Source organism: Ranitomeya imitator, chromosome 6 (genome assembly GCF_032444005.1).
Source record: "Ranitomeya imitator isolate aRanImi1 chromosome 6, aRanImi1.pri, whole genome shotgun sequence".
Taxonomy (NCBI): Eukaryota; Metazoa; Chordata; class Amphibia; order Anura; family Dendrobatidae; genus Ranitomeya; species Ranitomeya imitator.
In genome coordinates, this window is record NC_091287.1 from 33,431,229 (window position 1) to 33,454,404 (window position 23,176).

The 23,176-nt window shown below is 43.6% G+C and overlaps 1 protein-coding gene and 1 pseudogene across 5 annotated transcripts in view; both read right to left on the reverse strand.

Annotated features, from left to right (window-relative positions):
* Positions 1 to 23,176, reverse strand: part of CDK14 (cyclin dependent kinase 14) — a 521,480-nt gene that overhangs the window by 350,552 nt on the left and 147,752 nt on the right. For all 5 annotated transcript variants that reach the window (XM_069729432.1, XM_069729431.1, XM_069729435.1 and 2 more), the window contains 2 exons: positions 13,991 to 14,085; positions 3,506 to 3,585 (listed from right to left, as the gene is read on the reverse strand). In XM_069729432.1, the coding sequence (XP_069585533.1) occupies positions 3,506 to 3,585; positions 13,991 to 14,085 (175 nt within the window). The remainder of the gene's footprint in view (positions 1 to 3,505; positions 3,586 to 13,990; positions 14,086 to 23,176) is intronic.
* Positions 16,166 to 16,880, reverse strand: LOC138642251 (F-box/WD repeat-containing protein 4 pseudogene; annotated as a pseudogene).

Below are 23,176 nucleotides of genomic sequence, written 5' to 3' on the forward strand. Positions count from 1 at the left end.
CTTTTACAAACATGTAAAGGGACCTGTAGTGCAGTATGTACAACGCAATTGTGCCCCTACTCAAGCCCATTATATTTATAATATATAATTATAATACGGTAATTATTGTTCTCACCCAGTAAGATTCCCCTTACATGCCCCCGATAGAGTATGATGTCCCTAAAAATCCCTCCACACACAGTATGATACCCTCACCATGAATGCCTCCTTACAATTTGGTCTACACAGTACCCCTAAACATATAGTATGATGTCCCCCACAGTGACCCACAACACAGTGCCCCCAACATAGTATAATACCCCACAAAGTCCCCAACACAGTACGATGCCCCATTAGTTCCACACACAGTATGATGTACCCGCAGTTCTGTACCACCCCTGAGGTCTGGTGACGACAGAGGTACTGCACCTCATCCAGAGCTGTGGGACTCTGCTTACGGGTAAGGAAGGGGCACTCCAGTCAGGGGACACTCCAGTCAGGGCATCTGGGTGTACCCTATGGGATGATGGCCTCATTTCAGTCTGGGAGGATAACTAGGTAGAGGGTGTGGGTGGAGACAGTAGTTAAGGGAGGAGCTAATTAGGAGGGAAAGTAGTCAGAGTGTGGGGAGGAAAAGACGAAATGAGACATGCAGAAAGGAGCTCACTTGTCAGAGGGAGTTAGAGAAAAGTAAAGTTACAGAAAGAAGGGGTCCTAGGGGCACGGGTAGTGAGGAATCCATCCATGGGGCCCACATCCACGCCGACCGTAGTCACAGTGGGGGACCAGCCCTCAAACTAGTGGAGAAACTAAGGACTCGGCTACCTAACCGGAGGCTGCAGCTGTGCTGCAGCCACATCAACACATTCGCTGAAAAGGCAGCCGGATAGGATCCAGGGGACTCAGAGAACGTCACCCGACAAGATCCGAGGCTGCTGAATTGTTACACTGTGTGTGAAGGCGCAGGGCAGGAGGGAGAAAGCCAGCGCAGCGAGACGACCAGGAAAGGAACATAGAAAGGGGGTTCTGGAAGGTGCACCCAATTTATCCGAGAGCTGGCTGGACCACAGACCTGAAGGACACCGCACCCCGGCTGGGGACTACATCTAAGAACAGTAAGTAAACATATGGAAACTGCACCCTGCTGTGTCCTCTGAATTATTACTGCGTCACATGCCCTGCACCACAACATCCATCACCTTTAACACCATCACTGCCCTGGGGTGTAGCTCTACCTGTGGAGAGCTGTATCAACACTGCTGCATCACCATCAACCCCAGCGGTCTCTTCAAGCAGCGTCGGCTAACATCTCCTATTTGCCGAATACCACATGTGGCGTCATGAACAATTCCCCTTTTCCCATAAACTTTATTCCCCTTCATCATCACACTTTTATTAGACACCCAGGGCCACGGATAGGGTCACTGCTGCCGTGACAACCTCCCCTTTGAGGACCGACCGATCCGGTACAGAGTACCACACGGCCCTGGCGGGCGCTCCTGTTCCATACACAGTACGATGACCCCTCAGTTCCGCACACAGTACGATGACCCCTCAGTTCCACACACAGTACGATGACCCCTCAGTTCCACACACAGTACGATGACCCCTCAGTTCCACACACAGTACGATGACCCCTCAGTTCCACACACAGTACAATGACCCCTCAGTTCCACACACAGTACGGTGACCCCTCAGTTCCACACACAGTACGATGACCCCTCAGTTCCACACAGTACGGTGACCCCTCAGTTCCACACACAGTACGATGACCCCTCAGTTCCACACACAGTACGATAACCCCCTCAGTTCCACACACAGTACGATGACCCCTCAGTTCCACACACAGTACGATAACCCCCTCAGTTCCACACACAGTATGATAACCCCTCAGTTCCACATACAGTATGATGACCCCTCAGTTCCACACACAGTATGATGACCCCCTCAGTTCCACATACAGTATGATGACCCCTCAGTTCCACACACAGTATGATGACCCCTCAGTTCCACACACAGTATGATGACCCCTCAGTTCCACATACAGTATGATGACCCCTCAGTTCCACATACAGTATGATGACCCCTCAGTTCCACACACAGTATGATAACCCCCTCAGTTCCACACACAGTATGATGACCCCTCAGTTCCACACACAGTATGGAAGTATGAAGTTCCCTCTTCTTGACAAGGGTTGAGACCATTCAGTTTTTAGGCAAAATTCTGTCATTTATATAGGGATCCAAGAAGTATCGTTTCTCCTTGTGGAGAGTGACATGATAAGCATGTCGAGGTGAGGAGACTTAAAGCCGCAATGCTCCTCTTGGAAATATGCAAATTGTCTCTTCAGAGAGGAAGAGGTCATTTATTAGAATTGTCATTTATATAGTAAGAAATAGAGCAGCGTGCTAAAGCCTATAGTGGTCCATTAGGACCTTAATAAGGAGTATCTCTCACTCGGAAGGACTTGTGCTGTCCTGAACTCCACAGACAATTCATTGATTTGAATCAGCACTTTGCAATGCTAAATTTTGCTTGTATTGGTGCTACAAGGAAATTGAACAATTACGATCAGGTTTCCCTACAGATTAATGTTAGGGGTCCCATCAAGGAGACACTTTGTTAAGAGGCCCTTTAAAAGGAATCAGTCAGCCTGTTTTTTGCTATGTAATCGGACAACGGCATGATGTAGGGGCAGAGACCCTGATTCCAGTTATGTATCACTTAGTTTACAAGGTGCAGCAGTTGTGAAACCATTACAGTTTTCTCCTCTGCTTATTTAGCAGAGCTTGGAATGCTGGGCTGTGTATAACCCCGCCCACACCACTGATTGGCTGCTTTCTGTATACATTGTATATTGACAGAAAGCTGTCAATCAGTAGTGGGGACAGGGTTGGACCAGGAGGCACAAGGCACCTAGCCCTATAGAGATAATCTCCTGCTGATAAAACACTGATTGTATTGAAACATCAAAACACAAACAATTAAGTGACACATTGCTGGAATCAGGTTCCCTGCCCCTACATCATGCTGCTCTCAAATTACTAAGCAAAAACCGGCTGACAGCTTCCTTTTAATCATAGAATTAAACATACAATTATGGCAAAAGAATAACTTATACCAAATTCAGGACAAGGTATTTGAAAGGGTTTTTAACCAATTTTCAATTTCAAATTCATCCTGCAAACTTCCAAAATTTTGCATATCTTATTTTTTTTTATCTAAAGACATCATGATGATTTCAGTTACGTTGCCTAAATTATTTTGACGGACGACCCCCAACTAGAAGCTTTATTGTATATAAACCCTCTATAAATGCAGTCACTTCTGCACCATACGTAGCCAAAAGTAGTGAAATGGTGGCCGTCAACATAGATTACCATCGATTACCATTGTCAAACCCCTACAGAAGAGATAAAAGGCAGACTATTGTGTCATCGCGGAATTTTGGACATTCGTCAAGTGGCAAATTTATTACGGAGTTGTAGAATATTTGCCTCTGAAAAGACGGAGGCGTTATCTTACCTTCCCTGATGGCAGTAAACGGAGTTCCCTCCTCTTCTTGAAGTCTTATCACCTTCAGCGCCACCAACTTTCCATTCACTCTGAAACAGGAGGAGACACGATTACAGAGACAAATCGTAAACTGGTCGACGTTCTTTTTGCTGTAATGTTTATGGTGTTGTAAAGTAAAATGACAATAACTGATTAAAGAAAAAGCGGATTAATAATGCGGCCAGAACCGTGGATAGCTGCCGCAACAATGATCTGTGCCGGAACGGTAGTGTTGACATCATAACCGCTGGTGATATGACCGTTGAGGCTGCCGATTGGCTGCAGGGGCGGCACGGTGGCTCAGTGGTTAGCACTGCGCTGGGGTCCTGGGTTCAAATCCCACCAAGGACAACATAGTTTTACTTTACAATTTACTAGCTGGGAAACATATGGAATACTTTATACGGTTTTGGGCACCAGTGTACAAGAAAGATATTAAAGGGAACTTGTCAGCTCCAATCACGCTATTAACCTGCAGGTATAGGGCTATTCTGCAGGTTAATAGTGTTTATGAAGATTCCTGGGTGCTGCACTATCAGTTCAAATGAATTTGAGTTTTCACAGGAGCCGCCGGCTTTCAGTTATGCAGAAAGAGCACCAAAACTAGCGCTTTTTATAGTGGATTTAAAATAGGCCGCCAGCTTTCAGTTATGCAGAAAGAGCACCAAAACTAGCGCTTTTTATAGTGGATTTAAAATAGGCCGCCGGCTTTCAGTTATGCAGGCAAGTCGGTATGGTTGCAGTCACCGATCACAGTACTGAGACTGATGACTACTGACAGTTGGTTCCATACTGAACCATTTCTGAGATGGGCTGTGCTTATAGCTGCTGTTCTCCGGACTGAGCGGTGACCGTAATTGCTCCGGGCACGCCTGTATAACTGAAAGCCAGCGGCCTAATAAATATACCGTAGATAAATATAACCAGAGTAGATTGCTCCCTCTCACAGAGTTGTACCAAGGGGACATAAACTGTGTCTGGGAGAAAGAAGGATTCTACACGAACATGGAAGGGGATTCTTTACTGTAAAAGCAGTGGGACTATGCCAGAGAAATGGTAATCAAAAGGGGCCTGGATGGGAGTAAAAATATTACAGGTTATAGATATCAGACATTGATCCAGAGATTTATTTGGAGTCAGCAACAATTTCCTTTTCTTTTTTCTGTGCTTTACTCACCTTTACCAGGTACCGAATCCGTCGAGTTTCTGCCGCTGCTCCCCTCGACAGCGCTGCAGCCAATCATTGAGCTCAGCAACTGGCTCACGTCGTCTACTTGAGCAGAGCTGATGAGTTCATCGATTGACAGCAGCGCTATGAACATGACGTCAGCACTGCAGACAATAACAGACACTGGAAGCAGCGGCGGAGACTCAGTGACGGACCTGGGGAGGGAGAGTAAAGCACAGTTTAGCTTGTTTAAAAGAAAAAAAAAAACCTATAGCCCGTGGAGCAAGGTTTTCTAACAAAATAAAAAGGAAGCCTCTTTAATTCAGCTGTGTGCATGAGGCCTAAGTGAGAACTGTAGTCATCGTGAGAACATGGAGAACAAAGCAATGGTAATAAGAAATGACACCGAATGCTATTACACGATGGTTTCCCACATCACACGGCAGAACATACAGGGAAACTTCAAAGAAAACATTGGAATTCTAAATCATAAAAGGAAAAAATCCTTCTTGACCACAAAATAAATATATATTTATTTATGAAAGTCGTGTTTTGGAAAGCAAATATTTGACTTTCCCTGAATTGCTATGAAATATTCAGAATAGAGATTTACTGACGCTCTCCCATTACCATCCATTTATCAGCCACATAGCGTTGACCTTAAATAACTTCCCCTGCAAACAAGCAATGTGCGATAATAAAGGATGTGTGCAGTCCGCGATGTCTACTGGGGCTTCATCTCAGAGCTCTACACCCACTTGGTGGGGACGCAGCCCCTAATTAACATCACCAGGAGATATCTCCGAGGATCACGGACATGTCTGAGGCTATGCTCACATATGGGTTTGGCATAGTGGAGGTAAATATTATAATAATTATAATATACCTTTGACGCATCCATAGATCTCCATGCACCAAAGGAGAGACCTTTTGGGATATGCTCAGCCATTATGCGTCATCATAGCGGTTTGCAATTTTTTTCACTGCCGTGTGGTTTGGTCCAAAAATGTGCAGTTTTATTGTTTTCAGAAAACTCCAAGGGATTCAAAAACCAAAAACAGCCTCTTCTGGGCACAAAGATATCACAGCAAATAAACCCTTGGCAGGGCACATATGTCAGTGCGGGCTCACCTGAACAGATTACAGTCCATTCTCAGGAAGCAAACTTCATACACAGAGGTATGATCACTACCAGTCGCAGTATTCCCTTCAGCCTGAGCTCCAGCAGCTTTCAGCACCAAGCAGAACTGTTCTACTCTATGCGTAGTTCACACTCAACAGGCTGCAGTTTCCACACATTACTCTGCAGCTCTAACACACAGACTGCTTTGGCTTTCCTAGCTGGCCCATGCAGTCTCCAGTCAGAGAGAGACTCTGGCATGTCTCTCTCCAAGCTACAGCTCACATTTTGGCTGGACATTCATCAAACCGCACACTCGACTCTGCTCCATCCAGCAGACTGACACACCTAGTGAACACAGGCCTTAGTTCTTAGTAAAAAAGCAAGGCAGGGGTATCTAATCACACCCTGCAGAGCTAGGATTTAAGTAAATGTAAGGGGTGTACCAGGACTGACGTGTACCCCACCCCTCTGCATTAATGTATTGTACGATATTATGCTGTAGTTCAGGGTAAGTGCAGTACTTCACGGTGGACACTAGATGGGGGTAGATTAGTGTACATTGTTTTCATAGGAGGAAGCTACTGTGGGTAAGCCAGGAGCATTTCCTGATCAGAGTCCTGTAGGGCCAGGGAGCCCAAACAGTCCAGACGGGCTATAGAGCCCTGGGACAGCATAGTGACCCCGCAACATTGTGAAGCTAGGAGCCTGACCGTCCAGGGTCTATAGTGGCCAGAAGCTACAGGAGAAGGCTACCGCAGAAGTTACAGCAGAATAGAAACGCAGGTCGCTCCAAGATGTGGCAGCTTTCTACTTGGGCAGATGCCCTTATGTCTGGTGGGAAATGGACAGGGGAACTCCTGAAAGTAGTTATGCCATACAGGGAGTACGCTGCAGTACTGAGCGAGACGGTACGACCCGAGAGCATACCCGGAGATGTGAGGAGGAACACAGGGAAAGTCAAGGATGTGTACTGTGTGTAATTTCATGTCAATGCTGTAACTGATCTGGATGTGCTGCATATGGAATGAAGTAAAGTTGTTCATTTAAAGTTAGAACTGGACTCTGTCTCTTTATGCATTAAAGTAAAGGAAGAAGTTTCTCTGCGACTCCGAGAGGACCCTGAGAACCAGGCAAGTGAGACAGTGGGACTGTGTGTATGTGGTGAGAGTGGCCAGGGTGCGCTAAAACAGACAGCTGTGCAGGCCATAACTACGGCCCTGGCTGCCGCTCACATATATATACACACACGTGCCAAGTGTACAAGTGTAAGAGCGCATTCACACTGCAGCCATTCAATAGACAAGACCCCCCCCACCTCAAAAAATAAGCATGTACCCTACAGAAAGTAAGTCAGTTAACAGTAATAGTACATATAAATAACACAGGGTACTTAGTTAACGCTATTTTGCTCAAAAAGGCATAAAAGCCATCCCACTGCGATAATGAGCACCCATGGGGACGGTCCTAACCTGTCTAGTATTAAAACCTCATCATGTGTCAAACGACATCAATTTGAATGAGGCAGCGGCAGCGGATATCATCAGGTGGTCAAAGGAGATGTGCCTGCACCCAACCAGCTCGGGTGAGCTCCTTCCTTTTACTTTCCTTTGTATCTAAAAGGGTATTACCCGATGGTCGTGTTCACTTTTTGTTCCCTCACAGGTTTTATACTGATGTGAATAAGGGCAGAGTAGGACAGAGCCAGACTGGGAGGACCATTAGGATCACCCCGATGGGTACACCTTGACGTTGGTGGGATAACATTTATACTTTTTTTTTTTAATCAAAAATGTGAATTAAAAAAAAAAAAAGTATAAATGTTATCAAAAATGTGAATTTAAAAAAAAAAGCAGTATGTGCATGAGATTTCAGAAAGGTCATCGATCATGCCACTGCTGTAAAATGCTGCTTCCAAATGCGCTGCGTAAAATATGCAGCAAAAACACCACATGTGAATATACACTTTTCATTGGAGTCACTCATCAAGGAATTCTCCCGAGTTCCATCTCCAACAAAGCCAAGAACAAGAGGTGAACGAAGCCGATGAAAGAACCTGCACAGCACTGTATCTCTAGGGTCGGTCGCTTCAGGATTTTATTTCCCAGTTGGAAAGATATCAGATATTACGGGAGTTTTAGGAGTCAGCAGTTGTACAGTGGTGGAATAAACTGTATAAAATAATACACAGAAGTCCCTGGATGCTGATGAACAGACATCGATATGGTTCACGGGCTCAGTCATGGCCCCACTCTTATTCGAAGGAGCGGCTGATGGGTCATGGCCCCACTATCCTTCACCATGAAAAAAGTCCTCTACCAAGACAAGACGATTCCACTGTTAAGATCCTTGACAATTACCTGTATATATTTCATATTAGTATGTGGGGATGTCACATTTATTTCCTGCTTTCCTTCAGTGGTTCCAGTAGGGGACCTCAGATCCAGAACGATGGACGCCTTCCCTTCCTGTCCCACCCTCATCTCCATCACTAATAGGAGACCTCTTTTTTCAAGGTTCAAATTCATCCACAGCCATTGAAGAGGATAAGATAGGCGACACTAAAATACTGATTTCAGCACAGTCTTTACTGCTATTTATGCAAAAATGACTGAAAAGTAAATGAATGGAATTTTTACTAACAAATGTCAAAAAATTATATTGTGTAGCAAGAAGCATTTTCGAAACACTGAACTTGGGCAAAACAGAATTGGGCTTTTCTTCCTGCCTGAGCAAAATAATCCATAAGTTATAAGTAATTCCCACCTTCAATTGAAAGGATGCAGAATTATGAATACAGCTCTGGAGTCAATGTGGATTGTATTTAGGGACTGGTTCAAGTTAGGTCTCGTTCAGAAATCCAAGTGCGAGAAAAACAGACTGAGGGTATGTGCACACGTTGCGGATTTGGCTGCGGATTCGCAGCAGTTTTCCATGGGTTGTACTGTACCAAGTAAACCTATGGAAAACCAAATCCGCAGTGCACATGCTGCGGAAAATTCCTCGTGGGATTGTGTGGATTCCACAGCGTTTTACACCTGTTCCATAATTGGAATCAGTAGATGTAAAAACGCATGTGAAATCCGCAGTAAATCCGCAGGTAAAACGCAGTGTGTTTTACCTGCGGATTTTTGAGAATCCGCGAGGAAAATTCCGCAGTGGAATCCGCAACGTGTGCACATACCATGATTGTTTTGATCAGAGTTTGGTCCGAGTGTCACCAGTTTTTCTTGTATGTTGAGAAGAAAAGTTTCTCCGTCTTCTCCTTTCCAACATGTCATATGAGTGTGGTCCGATTTTTCACGGATCTATAGACTTGCATTCCAGATTTTGATCCGACGCTCGGATCAAAATCACACGTGACTATGCGATTTTCCGCAGGGGAAAAATCACGGACATGTAATGGCCACAAAGTATCACAGGTATGAGTGCTATTGGTGAAAAACACGGACAGCACTCATACATGAAAATCGGACATCTGAATGATGCCTTACTCAACTTTTAGATAAAATACAGTATTTATACTCAGTTTATGGAAATTCTAGAACATTTAGTGGTGGACCAACAATTTAACACCTACTTGATATTTTCTCCGCCTATCAGAAACATGCCATAGGTTCCACCACTTAGCTTCTGGTTTGATGCCATCGAAAAAGTTATGGGATTTATTTTTTAAAGGGAGGCGAAAATCTAAGTGACTGATGCAAAAATGTACAGAATTGCAGATTTGTCCAACCATTGCCTTAAATTTCATCGAGGATTTCATTGTCTCACAGTACAAATCCATTACATTATCGCGACTTGGTGGCAAAACTCACAAGAGGCTGCAATTCGCATCACGATCATCGAGTGGCCACGTATAGAACAAACATTTCCTGACATAGTATGGTGAAATCTTCATCTAACGTGATCATCTGGAGACCGATATTGGGCAGGATGTGTCGGCATAGGATAGGGCTCACCATTTACATCTCTACCTAGCCTCAATATTGAAGAGTAGATGGTTGTACAGATCCAGTACTCAACAATCTGGGCATTGGAACATCAAGTGGACACATTGGCTTGACACATACTCATGGTCTTGTGAAAAGAACCTCTAATCCTGCCAACGTGGCTAGGAAAGTGATACATTGCTATCAGTTGATGCTAAACAATAGAGATTAGTGAATTGATCAATGCGGTATAAAGAAGAAAAGAGCCGGCACTCACCGATCGTCCGGAACAGGTACCTTTATTGAAGTGCGGTTAAAACATCTTCAATGATTGACCCGTAGAAGCGCACACTTGGCGCGAAGCGGCCGTCGTCATGCTTGCCGCTCTCCTTGTTTAGCACCCCCGGCCGTGAAGAGGTTTTAACCGCACTTCAATAAAGGTATCTGTTCCGGACGATCGGTGAGTGCCGGCTCTTTTCTTCTTTATACTGCATTGACTGTTTGCTGTTTCTGCGAAGGCACCCGTGATAAGAAGATATCTTTTGAGTAATATTTACTAAATTGGTCACATATTATATTTTGGTATTTCTTTTCTATATAGGATTTCTTTTCTACCCGTGATCAGAAGTCTGAACCTCCATTGCAGGTGAGCAGTTCTCACTGTGTTTGAGAGCAGTGGTGCCGTCCAGCTGTCTCTACATTTAGTGAATTGATCAGATGCAAATTTTAATTCAATCCAAATTTTATGAAATTCACAGATTGTAGGGGAATCCAAACAATGGGCAAATTCCTCCCCCCCCACCCAAAAAAAAATGTCCACCACCATTCTACACAAAGCTCAATATTGCATCAACCAGAGAAGGCTAACATGAGCTCAGGTTTGTAGCCAGTAAGGATAGACTATGATAGACTTGTTTAAAAGCCGAGGCAGGGAATGCAGCAGATATTTAGAACTGAATCGGGATATTGAAAGGACGTCACAACTTAATCATAAAGGGTTGAAGAAACTGTACGGATAATGTCTGACAATACAGATACCATCCATTTATCCATATCTGTATATATTCCTCAACATTAAAATTGCAACACCAAGAAAGAAAATTCATGGGATTATGGAAACCACAGGATGGATAGACAGGTTAATGATGTGCAAATGGTGAAAAGGAAAGTTGAAATAAAATGTAAAAAAAATAAATCTGAATTTAATCAGTATCAAGCATGAGCCTCATGGTCAGAGATCCCTGCACTTAACCTTACTGATCGCAACCAAGGAGTGTGTTAATATTTGCCTGAGGAATGTTCTGTCAGACTGAATGCAATTGGACAAATCATCAAGATCCGCAGCTGGCGTCTCTCTTTGAAATTGGGCGAAATACAAAAAATAGAGCGCACTACTAGTACCAAAAAATATAGGATGCCAAACGGGGTGCAAACAAGCAGCCAAACTACTAAAGCTAGAACCAAAAGAAAAAGAAGCTGCTCAATAGAATGCACACCCAAGGCTAATAAATCACAATCATGAATAATAACACAAGAATTTTATTGGCAAACAACAACTTCAAAAACATAAAACATAATTAAAAACAACGGTACTGAATACATATGGTCCACATGTAGATATAACATATACAGTCCATATATCCATAATAACAATAGTCTGCAAACCTCAATATAAATAATGATAAACGTAACCCTCTGGCTCATGGAGCTAAATGCAAAACATGGGTAACTCTACACGGCCTAATGATAGACAGAGGCACCTACTGAACCTAGGGAGTAACCCCTCAGACATAATGGCACAAGATGCAATGTTGAAAAACCATCATAAGGCCCAGAGGCACCTTATGCCCCTAATAAGGCGGCCAAGTGTAACATACCCACGTAGCCAAAGTGAGAGGGGGAGACAGACCGTCCCCAAGAGCAGACCCGTGTGGACCAAAGCGATGCAGCCCAACGCGTATCGCCCTGCTACAGAGGGCTTCGTCAGGGGAAGGTATTGTCCGCCAAATGCCCCCTGCTTAAATAGTGTACAAACGACCCACCTGATATGAAGCCGGTGAGCAAAATGCCGGCGAAACCGGAAGTCCGGCGCTAAGAAGAAACGCCCACAGCCAGAGAGGCAGAGACGCAGAACCGACACGCCTCCCCATTGGAATAGACAGTGCGCAGGCGCGAGCTGCCTGCCTGAAGGAGCAACGCTCCAAGATTACCGGCCATGTATCTGGCCGACACAGAACAGACCCAGCCATGTAGGGTACAGAAAGACAAGATCGCCGCAGTACGCCAGGTGGAATCAACTGAATGTACACCCTCCCAAAGACCGGACCCACCCCAATAGGTGGCGCAATGCCAAATCCCGCATATGTACTGCCGTCATGATATGGCAGAGTGCACCCTAGAAGACCCCATTTGTGTGCTGCATAGAAGGCACTAGAGAATGCGCCTACCTAAATAAATAAATAAATAAATGAATAAATGTATAAAATAGGCGCGAAACCCCCTCCATGAAGCCCAGACAATAGGTGAAGCCACCCTTAGTACAGGGAAAGCCACCAAATCGACGGTCAAAATGTATCAAGCCATATAATAGTGGCCAACCGAAGGGCTTAACATGAAGAGGGCCATAAAAAGAGGTCCACCACAAGGCCTGTCTGCCGTATGGATGTCAGAGTATGGTGATATGATTGCCTATAGGCACTTGTGGTGGACCTCTTTTTATGGCCCTCTTCATGTTAAGCCCTTCGGTTGGCCACTATTATATGGCTTGATACATTTTGACCGTCGATTTGGTGGCTTTCCCTGTACTAAGGGTGGCTTCACCTATTGTCTGGGCTTCATGGAGGGGGTTTCGCGCCTATTTTATACATTTATTCATTTATTTATTTATTTATTTAGGTAGGCGCATTCTCTAGTGCCTTCTATGCAGCACACAAATGGGGTCTTCTAGGGTGCACTCTGCCATATCATGACGGCAGTACATATGCGGGATTTGGCATTGCGCCACCTATTGGGGTGGGTCCGGTCTTTGGGAGGGTGTACATTCAGTTGATTCCACCTGGCGTACTGCGGCGATCTTGTCTTTCTGTACCCTACATGGCTGGGTCTGTTCTGTGTCGGCCAGATACATGGCCGGTAATCTTGGAGCGTTGCTCCTTCAGGCAGGCAGCTCGCGCCTGCGCACTGTCTATTCCAATGGGGAGGCGTGTCGGTTCTGCGTCTCTGCCTCTCTGGCTGTGGGCGTTTCTTCTTAGCGCCGGACTTCCGGTTTCGCCGGCATTTTGCTCACCGGCTTCATATCAGGTGGGTCGTTTGTACACTATTTAAGCAGGGGGCATTTGGCGGACAATACCTTCCCCTGACGAAGCCCTCTGTAGCAGGGCGATACGCGTTGGGCTGCATCGCTTTGGTCCACACGGGTCTGCTCTTGGGGACGGTCTGTCTCCCCCTCTCACTTTGGCTACGTGGGTATGTTACACTTGGCCGCCTTATTAGGGGCATAAGGTGCCTCTGGGCCTTATGATGGTTTTTCAACATTGCATCTTGTGCCATTATGTCTGAGGGGTTACTCCCTAGGTTCAGTAGGTGCCTCTGTCTATCATTAGGCCGTGTAGAGTTACCCATGTTTTGCATTTAGCTCCATGAGCCAGAGGGTTACGTTTATCATTATTTATATTGAGGTTTGCAGACTATTGTTATTATGGATATATGGACTGTATATGTTATATCTACATGTGGACCATATGTATTCAGTACCGTTGTTTTTAATTATGTTTTATGTTTTTGAAGTTGTTGTTTGCCAATAAAATTCTTGTGTTATTATTCATGATTGTGTTTTATTAGCCTTGGGTGTGCATTCTATTGAGCAGCTTCTTTTTCTTTTGGTTCTCTCTTTGAAATTGGTCACAATTGACATCCCAGATGTGAATATGGAAGACAAGTCCGCTTGAGGTCACGGTAGCACATTCAGAGCATGTAGGCTGCTCATAGTAGCACGAGCAACATGCAGCTAGTAAAAAAAAAAAATGTTGAAAACAGCTCCTGGTACACTTTGGAAGAAATGGCTGTAACACTGGTTCCACAAACAAATCAATGTAACGCTGACGCTGTTACTGTACCTGGAATGAAGAATAGACGGGTTTGGCTATTGTACATTATGCCACTTAACCCCATAATCCCAGGGTCTGCACCCTTTGCACCTATTACAGTTACGCCCCCGATCACTCAGAAATACTTACTTGCTTTTGCCTTTATAAACGGTAGCGTACGAGCCTTCTCCTAATTTTTCTAGTTTCTCATAGGAGTCAGCCTTCCCAAATTTAGGACTTGTTGGCTAGAAGAAAAAAAAAGAAAAAACACAAAAATCACCAAAACATTCCAGAAAAAGTCAATGATACGATAAGTGGTAAATGAATAGATGTGATTAGTCAATGTTACCAAACCAAAAGCGCAATGACCATTCACATGCAGTATGAACTTGAATCAATGATGTGTTTGTTTTGTTTTGTACCCATGAAGAGAATGGAAGGCCCCAAATACTATAATAAAACATGGCCCAGATACCTCGCCTTGCAAATATGGCTATCACTCATATTATTGAGAAGAGAGAGTTTTTTGTAACACTCCATCCAAAGCCTTTCTGGGTCCAGATACTTGCTGTTCCTTTAGTTTGCATACATTTTAGCAATTTTTACCCAATTTTTTTTTAATTTTGGAAAGAATGATCTTGAACTTTTTTGTCGTAAAAGTGTAGGTCTCCCCATTTTAATTTCTAGGTAACAGTTGGCCACCAGACAACATTGTAGGTTGATTGAATTGTTGCTATTTCTGTTTCCCTACACAGAAGAAAATGGAAGACCCATTAAATCTTGGGCATGGCCTTTGTCCGATGCCCATCACGGTTCCAAAATTGGGTTCAACCAGGAGCCACGAAAATTCACCAACAGACCTCTATTGAGACACAAGTAATTTTTAAAAAATATATTCATGGTGGAAGTGTCTGTAGAAACTAAAACTTAAAGTCCTGGATACCTTTTGAAAGGCAATACGATTACTTTTATAGTACAAATGGCACACGTACATAAAAAGAATCCCCAGGATTCCCATGGTAGAGTCCTACTCACATTAATATCTTTTTTTTTTACTATACCAGAAGACACAAATAGGTTTCAACATTAAAAAAGATTTATTAAATGACCTGCTGTTTATCCAAAGCGCTAAATAATACGAGAACTAGTCCACCAATCCACCAGACCTACTTTTATACTATGACCTCTTTTGCATTATTAGTAGGTCCTGTCCAGAAGCAGTCTCAAATTAAGGTCAAAAGGTCCATGACTCCTAGAACAAAGTGAGCTCTGGATACATAAGGGAAAAATGTCATGATAACATCAGCTCTCACTTGCCAATACACTGGAGGGTTGGAGTGGGTTTCAAAATTTTAGTAAAAAATGATTTCCATGCTGAGAAATATTTTTGGACCCAATGTGACAAGACAAACTACACCCACAGGGGCAGATTTATGTATCCTATCTTATTCTTAGGCTAAGAAGTTTGAAGATGCAGTAAATGTATCAGTGCATTTATCAGTACATAACCTTAGATCACCTACTTGTTTGCCTATTGGTTGTTCCAGTATTTTGTACCATAATGTGGTCACTTCTTACCATGTTTTAGGCCAACCCCTTTTCTACCAGGCCACAACCCTTTCCTCTAAGTCACACCCTTGGTCATACGAACCAGAAAAAGTGTCTAAAATATATAACATGTGGTGCAAAATTGAGCCAGTATTCTGTTCCCTTTAGCTTGGTAAGCCACCACAAAGCTAACTATGATATGGTGTCATTATTTTCTGGTCAGGGAGGTCTGAATGTTGGGATTGATAGGGCTGCAATTCTTCTAAGTAGCACACGTGGTCATGCTCTCGAGGCTCCTTAATTTTCAGGACATCCTAGGAATATGCCATGAGAATAACCCTTTAAAGCTGTATTATATAGGTGTATGGTATTAGAAGCATGATGGCACCACTCTTGTGTATGGGCTTTGAGAATAGGGTTGTACCGCAATGCCAGACATAGTCAATAGACGAGACCAATGCTGCTTCCGGAAAGAAACCTTGCTGCGTCAAACCTTGTACAACCCCCATTATTATTATTATTATTTATTGTTATTGCGCCATTTATTCCATGGCGCTTTACATGTAAGGAGGGGTATACATAATAAAAATAAAGTACAATAATCTTAAACAATACAAGTCATAACTGGTACAGAAGGAGTGAGGACCCTGCCCGCGAAGGCTCACAATCTACAAGGGATGGGGGAGGATACAGTAGGCGAGGGTAGAGCTGGTCATGCAGCGGTTTGGTCGATCGGTGGTTACTGCAGGTTGTAGGCTTGTCGGAAGAGGTGGGTTTTCAGGCTCTTTTTGAAGGTTTCGATGGTAGGCGAGAGTCTTTTCGATGGTAGGTGACCCTCTGAAGGTCCCAAATCCTGAGCGGTGATGTATGCTGGCAGCAGACTGTCCCGGTAACGAAGGAGCTCAAAACAGGGTTTATGGCAACCGACCAAATTCTGTCTTCTGTCGGAATGGTGTGCAGCCATCGACCGTCTGTGCTGGAGGAAAGAGACCACACCCTGGCAGTCCGGTCCCTGGAGCCGCTGACTATAATTCTTCCGTGACAATCCACGCAGTTCACATCTTGCTCGTGTGCGGAGAACTGGATGCTGGCAGTGCTGTGAAGATTATGAAGGGCGATCTTTCCTTCCCTTCCGCCACTGATTATATGAGAATCGGAGATAACAAAGCGACAGACATCTTCCTGATGACCCAAGAACATTGAAAAAGGGTCTTTTGTGAAGTTGGCCGCCATTGGTGTGCAGCTGGTGGGCTCGGATTTCTTCAGCCTGAGTAAAATATAACACGTTCCCGTCTAGTTGCAGCCAGGGCATCAAATTGCATTTCCACTTGAGTAGGACATCCCGCCGACAACGTCCATTTTTCCAGTTTTGAGAAACCCGTACTCTTTCCTTCACGGGAATTCCAGGAGCCACGTCTGCGCCCTGCAGCACGAAGCCGGAGTTTATCACTTTCTTGGGAGACTTCAAATCACTGTTGGCGAACCAGTCCATCATGAAGAATATATATACCATTTTTAAGGATCGCTGGCTGCTTATCAACCACCATTACCATACTACCTTTAGTTCAGTTTAAAAGGAGTTGTGCTTGATTAGAAAAACATGGCTGCTTTCTTCAAAAAAACAGCACCACACCCATCCACAGGCTGCGTCTGGTATTGCAGATCAGTCCTATTCTGTTCAACGGAGCCAGCAGGGTAGCACGTGTTGCAAGCGCCCCATTCACCATGCGCAACGAGCAGGCTAGAATGGGAGTCACGGCGCAGGACGTTGACGTAATTTAGGCTGCAGCCTGCGTTATAGAGGATGGAGTGGTGGGACCTATGGCTCCCTGCTCTACCACACAATAGAACGGTACTGGCATCATGTTAATTCTGGAACAGTTGAAAGTGGTCCTCGCTGGAGTTCTGGTGCATTAGGTCAGAAGTCTGGGGAAATTGCACTACCCTGGATCTATGGCGTTTATAACAAAATTTCTTAGAGGTACAAGATTTGAAAAGATTAAAAAAAAAAAAATGATGTTAAAGGGATTTTCTGGCCTTGGGGTAAAAGCCTGCAGCCACTCTAGGTGACTGCAGACTTGTGAGTCCTCACAACGCGCGCACTGTGAGCATCTTCTGATGCCGGCGCCGGGAGGTCATGTGATTGCAAGTATGCAATTTGCAAACTTCTGGCCGCATTCCGACTAGACATATCCGGCCTCACTCGATACATTTATATTGAGAGATGACGCACATGTCTAGTCCGCATGTGACCGCATGTATGCAAATCACACACTTGTGGTCATGTGCCCGCCTTCTCCCAGCGCCGGCACTGGAGAATCATGACAGAGCGCACTACGTGAGATGTGAGGATTGACAAGTCTGCAGTCACAGAGTGAATTTGGCCTCTCTAAGAATGTTGCGTCTGGAGCAAACGCCCTTGTGTCACCTTCCCTACATTTTGCCAACTACAATATCAGACCCACATCTTTTCATCTTTTTTTTTTGCCAGTCTTATAGTTTAGCACTTCATCTCTTGGTACAGTCCGTACTGCTCAACTATTGAAATGGTCAGTTCACTTCTAATGTGTGGGGTTTCTTTTGATACTTTTCTCTTGTTTTTGCAGTTCCCCTAAACAAAATATACCAAGTTTTTCACCCCAGCATATTCCGACGTAACCCAAAGCTAAATTTTTTTTACGTATTTTACCATCCAGAACAGTAATTTTCAGATTAAAGCCCGGAAATAGCTGTCACATCAATAAAACGCACAAGCTGTGACCGTGTTACATTAATGTTAATTTAATTGGAGAAAACCCTTGTGTTAAGCCTGCACTCCGGAATAATTTCATGTTTAATTCATAAAAAAACAAATATTTCCTCTTGTGTAAATTAAACCTAAAAAACAGAATAAAATAAAGTGAACCTAAGCTAAACCCCCCAAAATATCATAAAAAATTATAGCAAATAGATCAAAAAGAAAAAACTAAAATAAAATAATAAATGTATACCATTACCGTTAGTAAGTGTATATAAAGATTTTTTTTATTTTTTTTCCAAAAGTATAAAGTTATATTGTTCTATCCCCGCGGTGTAATTCATCTTCACAAAGTATCATAACACCTGCTACTTTTTCAGGAAAGTCTAGAGAGACAATAAAATGGAGCTTTAATGGAAGATTAAATCCAGAACTACCTGACGCCTCTGTGGGGATTATATGTCTCATAAATTTTTTATGGCAGAAAACAGCTTGAAAATGTCGTTCTTTATCACTACATGTACGTTTTGGGAAACTTTTTTTTTTCATTTTTACTGAAATCTACTCTGAAAGAACAGTATCCCACAGGGGACACTTATTGTTAATTATGTGAAGTGTAAATATTAATTTAAGAGCAATTATTCTCATTTTGTAAGACGTCTTACAGAAAAATGTCACCTTTACAGCTGCTTTACAGCATACCTGTCATTTTACTCCAAAGCTATAGAAAACCTTGGTCTTGCTGTCGTCACCCTGTCAACGAGTTAAAACTGCCTTTGGTGCACATACCTATCTAATATGTAGAGGAACTGTCCTTATTCTTGTGGTCAGTAAAGTGCCATCCACTTTTTTTTCCAGGGAGTGGCTCCTCTTTATCAGCGATCTGCCAGCACAGCCAATGCTGGAACTTCCAGTCCATCACTTCTAAGCATGAATTTATTCTGCCATTGTACAATAACTTGCCTTTCCTGAAACAAAAGTGGACTTGTCTGTTATGTCTCTATGTGCCTTGGGAGACAGGAGAGCAGGAGCAGAGACAAAGACCCGCCCCACTTCCTGTAGAGAGACAAAGACCTGCCCCCACTTCCTGTAGAGAGACAAAGACCTGCCCCCACTTCCTGTAGAGAGACAAAGACCTGCCCCCACTTCCTGTAGAGAGACAAAGACCTGCCCCCACTTCCTGTAGAGACAAAGACCTGCCCCCACTTCCTGTAGAGAGACAAAGACCTGCCCCCACTTCCTGTAGAGACAAAGACCTGCCCCCACTTCCTGTAGAAAGACAAAGACCTGCCCCCACTTCCTGTAGAGAGACAAAGACTTGCCCCCACTTCATGTAGAGACAAAGACCTGCCCCCACTTCCTGTAGAGACAAAGACCTGCCCCCACTTCCTGTAGAGAGACAAAGACCTGCCCCCACTTCCTGTAGAGACAAAGACCTGCCCCCACTTCCTGTAGAGAGACAAAGACCTGCCCCCACTTCCTGTAGAGAGACAAAGACCCGCCCCACTTCCTGTAGAGAGACAAAGACCTGCCCCCACTTCCTGTAGAGAGACAAAGACCCACCCCCTTCCTGTAGAGACAAGGACCTGCCTGCCACTTCAAGTAGCCAGATAAAAACCCGTCCTACAAACCATGTAGCCAGATTAAGACCCACTTCATTTTCTGTGGCGAGATAAAGACTCCACACCTGACTTCATGTGCACAAAGACCCACTCCCACTTTCAGTAGCGCAACAAAGACCTGACTTCCATATCCTGTAGAGACAAAGACCCGCGCCCCACTTTATGTAGCCAGATAAAGACTTACCCTCACTTCCTGGAGAAATAAAGACCCACCCCCACTTTATGTAAAGACATGCCTTCCACTTCCTGTAGAGAGACAAAGACCCACCCCCACTTCCTGTACAGAGATGAAGATCCACCCTCACTTCCTGTAGAAAGAAAGACCCACCCCCACTTTATGTAAAGAAAAAGACCTGCCTTCCACATCCTGTAGAACAGAGATGCGCTTTCCACTTCCTGTAGCGACAAAAACCCACCCCCACTTCCTATAGAGACAAAGACCCACCCCACTTCCTGTAGAGAGATGAAGATCCACCCCCACTTCCTATAGAGAGGCAAAGACTCATCCCACTTCCTGTAGAGAGACGAAGATCCACCCCCACTTCCTGTAGAGAGACAAAGATCCACCCCCACTTCCTGTAGAGAGACAAAGATCCACCCCCACTTCCTGTAGAAAGAGAAAGGACAGCCCCATTTCCTGAAATCCATTTTTTTATACATGCCTCAGTATCTCCTGAAAATTATTTAAATCGCTTACTTTAGCCATAAAGCACAATCATTGTTTGTGCCACTTTAGCTAACAGAAGAACAAAGCTATACATGCAATATGCTGCCCCTCCATAGGGTAATAATCAGTCTTGGTTGGATTTCATCAAAGTGTGAAAAGGTCTAAAAAAATGCTGCTTATTTTAGTGCACACCCTCTTTGCAAGGAAATCTGCAACATTTTACCAGTCTCTCTACTTTGCAAAAATGACAAAAAATGCGATAAAGTTCTGAGGAAGAATAATGGCCAACTGCAATTTAAAAGATTGACTATTTCATAAATTGCAGCACAAATCTACTCTAATTCATAGAAACAGCACCACATCTGCTGTGTAGCCTTAAAGTTAACTGGTAAGCTTCTGTCTACCTGTAGCGACCACTAGGGGGAGCTTATTGTACACAGTCTGTATTTAGCTCTTAAGCTCCTTCTAGTGGTGGCTACTGGAATTTTCATTATCAGGAACTGCCTCTTCAATTATATATTGGAGATAAGTTATTTAGGTTGGAATTAGTTTATCACCTAACCACCAGATAGTTCGTAAATGCTAGATGGGTTTGTGGTTCCTCACCTCCCTCCAGCTGCAGTGCAAATGTTAGCAACAGTCCCAACTGGTAAAATTGTGCCATGGAAAAAAATCAAGCTGGGGAGATGATTAAAAATTGCCAATAGCATCATCATTTTTAAAGGGATATTCCCATCTCATACATTTATAGCATACCCACAGTACGTAATGAGCCAAATCAATAAATGGGAATTTCCAGATAAATAAGCAGAGGTCATACTACACATATACGGCACATAAATATACTAAGTGGGGAATACCCCTTTAAATATAATCATGAAGTTCCCACAATCCCCCGGGAGGACATTCCATAAAGTAGCTGTACTGCAGTAAAATACATTTTGCAGCGTTTGGGAAAGGTGTGTTCTCCACAGTGTGATATCTGTATACCCCCAGGCTTCCTGCACTTTTATTCCTCAGAAATAAATTTACCGAAGGAAGGGCATTATTTTATTTTATTTTTTTTATTTTCAAAGCTCTACATTTACATAAGAAACTTCCATAAGAACAGAGTACAAAACTTTTTGGACCCGATTTATCAAAACTGTATAACAAAAAGTATAAAATTCACATTAATCTGAAAGTGAACAAATATCCTGATCCGAACAGAGTCTAACTCCTGTTATTACCAGGGAAGCAATCACCGCAGAGTGCCCTCAGCACTCTGCTGCTCAATAGAGAGAGTGCAAAGAACACTGTACTGTGATTGGTCAGCCAGCCACAGTAGACAAACGTTATCTGCTGTGATTGGCTGAGAGGCAGAGGGTGCAGCATGACATTAAAAAAAAAAACAAAAAACACCTCTATACCTCATTTTATGCTGGTCCCAAACTAATATTTATATTAATCCTTTCTATTTAATGTCATAAACTACTATTTTCTAATATACCTTAATTAAAAAGTCCTTATTGCTCCATCACTACACTCTTGAACTACTTTATTTTATTTTTTTACTACTTCCTCTTTGATGACACTTTGCTTGAGAATCCCGGTGCATGCTGGGATACTCAAATGAGCGGTTATAAGGAGGTAGAGCAGCAGCCTCTGCCCCTATCCTGAAATGAAAAGTCAAGTGGCGTCACTTGCGGGCGTTTGGCTGATCTCCGCTTTTCCTGTACACCGGATATTATTTTACCAACGCATACTGACAGTGCGCTCTCTAGCCGATTTGTCACTTCAGAGGCCGCAAGGGAGCGAACTGTCACTGCGCATATTGCACTGTGGCAAGAATCTGCTGAGCATACATTGGAACTGACAACCGGCTCATTTTCAGTAGTGCAGGGATTAGCCCAGCCCCTGAAACGGACATCACTGATGACGCTAGTTTTAGGGTGGGGGCAGAGATTGCGGCAGTGACGCAGATGACAACTCGTTTGACTATACCAGCATGCAGTAGGATTCTCCATCTAAGCATGAAGAAGTTAAATAGTGTAGTTAGGGAATGGTAGGGATTTGATAATTACACAATATTAGAAAAGAGATTAGATTAAGATTAGATTAAATAGAGATATAGGAATACAATAAACTTTAGTTTCGGACCACCCCTTTAAGGCTACTAATAATAATTGTCCATTAGTAGACAAGCCCTTTAAATTTTACTTTAAAAAAAAAAAAAACAAAGGAAAAAAAATCAGGCTTAAAAATAACAGTTCAACTGATTAGTTCCTGTGTGCAACTAGTTGTTCTATAGTTTGACTTGTTTGGCTTGGTTAATATCACCGGTCATGTTGTAAGGCTTGGGCATAATCATCTTACCTGGGTAGTTACTTCATTTATTCTTTTCTTCTGGAAGACGGAAAATTTGCAAATTGTTTCCCTAGGAATATTGGTAATAAGACAATATGTGACTGCAGACTTGTGGTTCTTCACAGTGCGCACAGTGAGCGCTGTCAAAATGTGCTTGTGCCGGGAGCGGATGGTCATTTTGACTAGACATATCCAGCATTGTTCATTTCACCTATATTGAGTGATGTGTTGCATATCTAGTTGGCATGTGACCGCATGTACGCATATCATATACATTCGGTACGGCGACTACCAGCTCCCTACACCGGCAATGTAGAATCCTGACAGTGTGTATAGTGCGCACTGTGAGGATTCAGAGGTCTGTAGTCACAGAGTGACTGCAGACTTGAACCCCTCTAAGGCTACGTTCACATTTG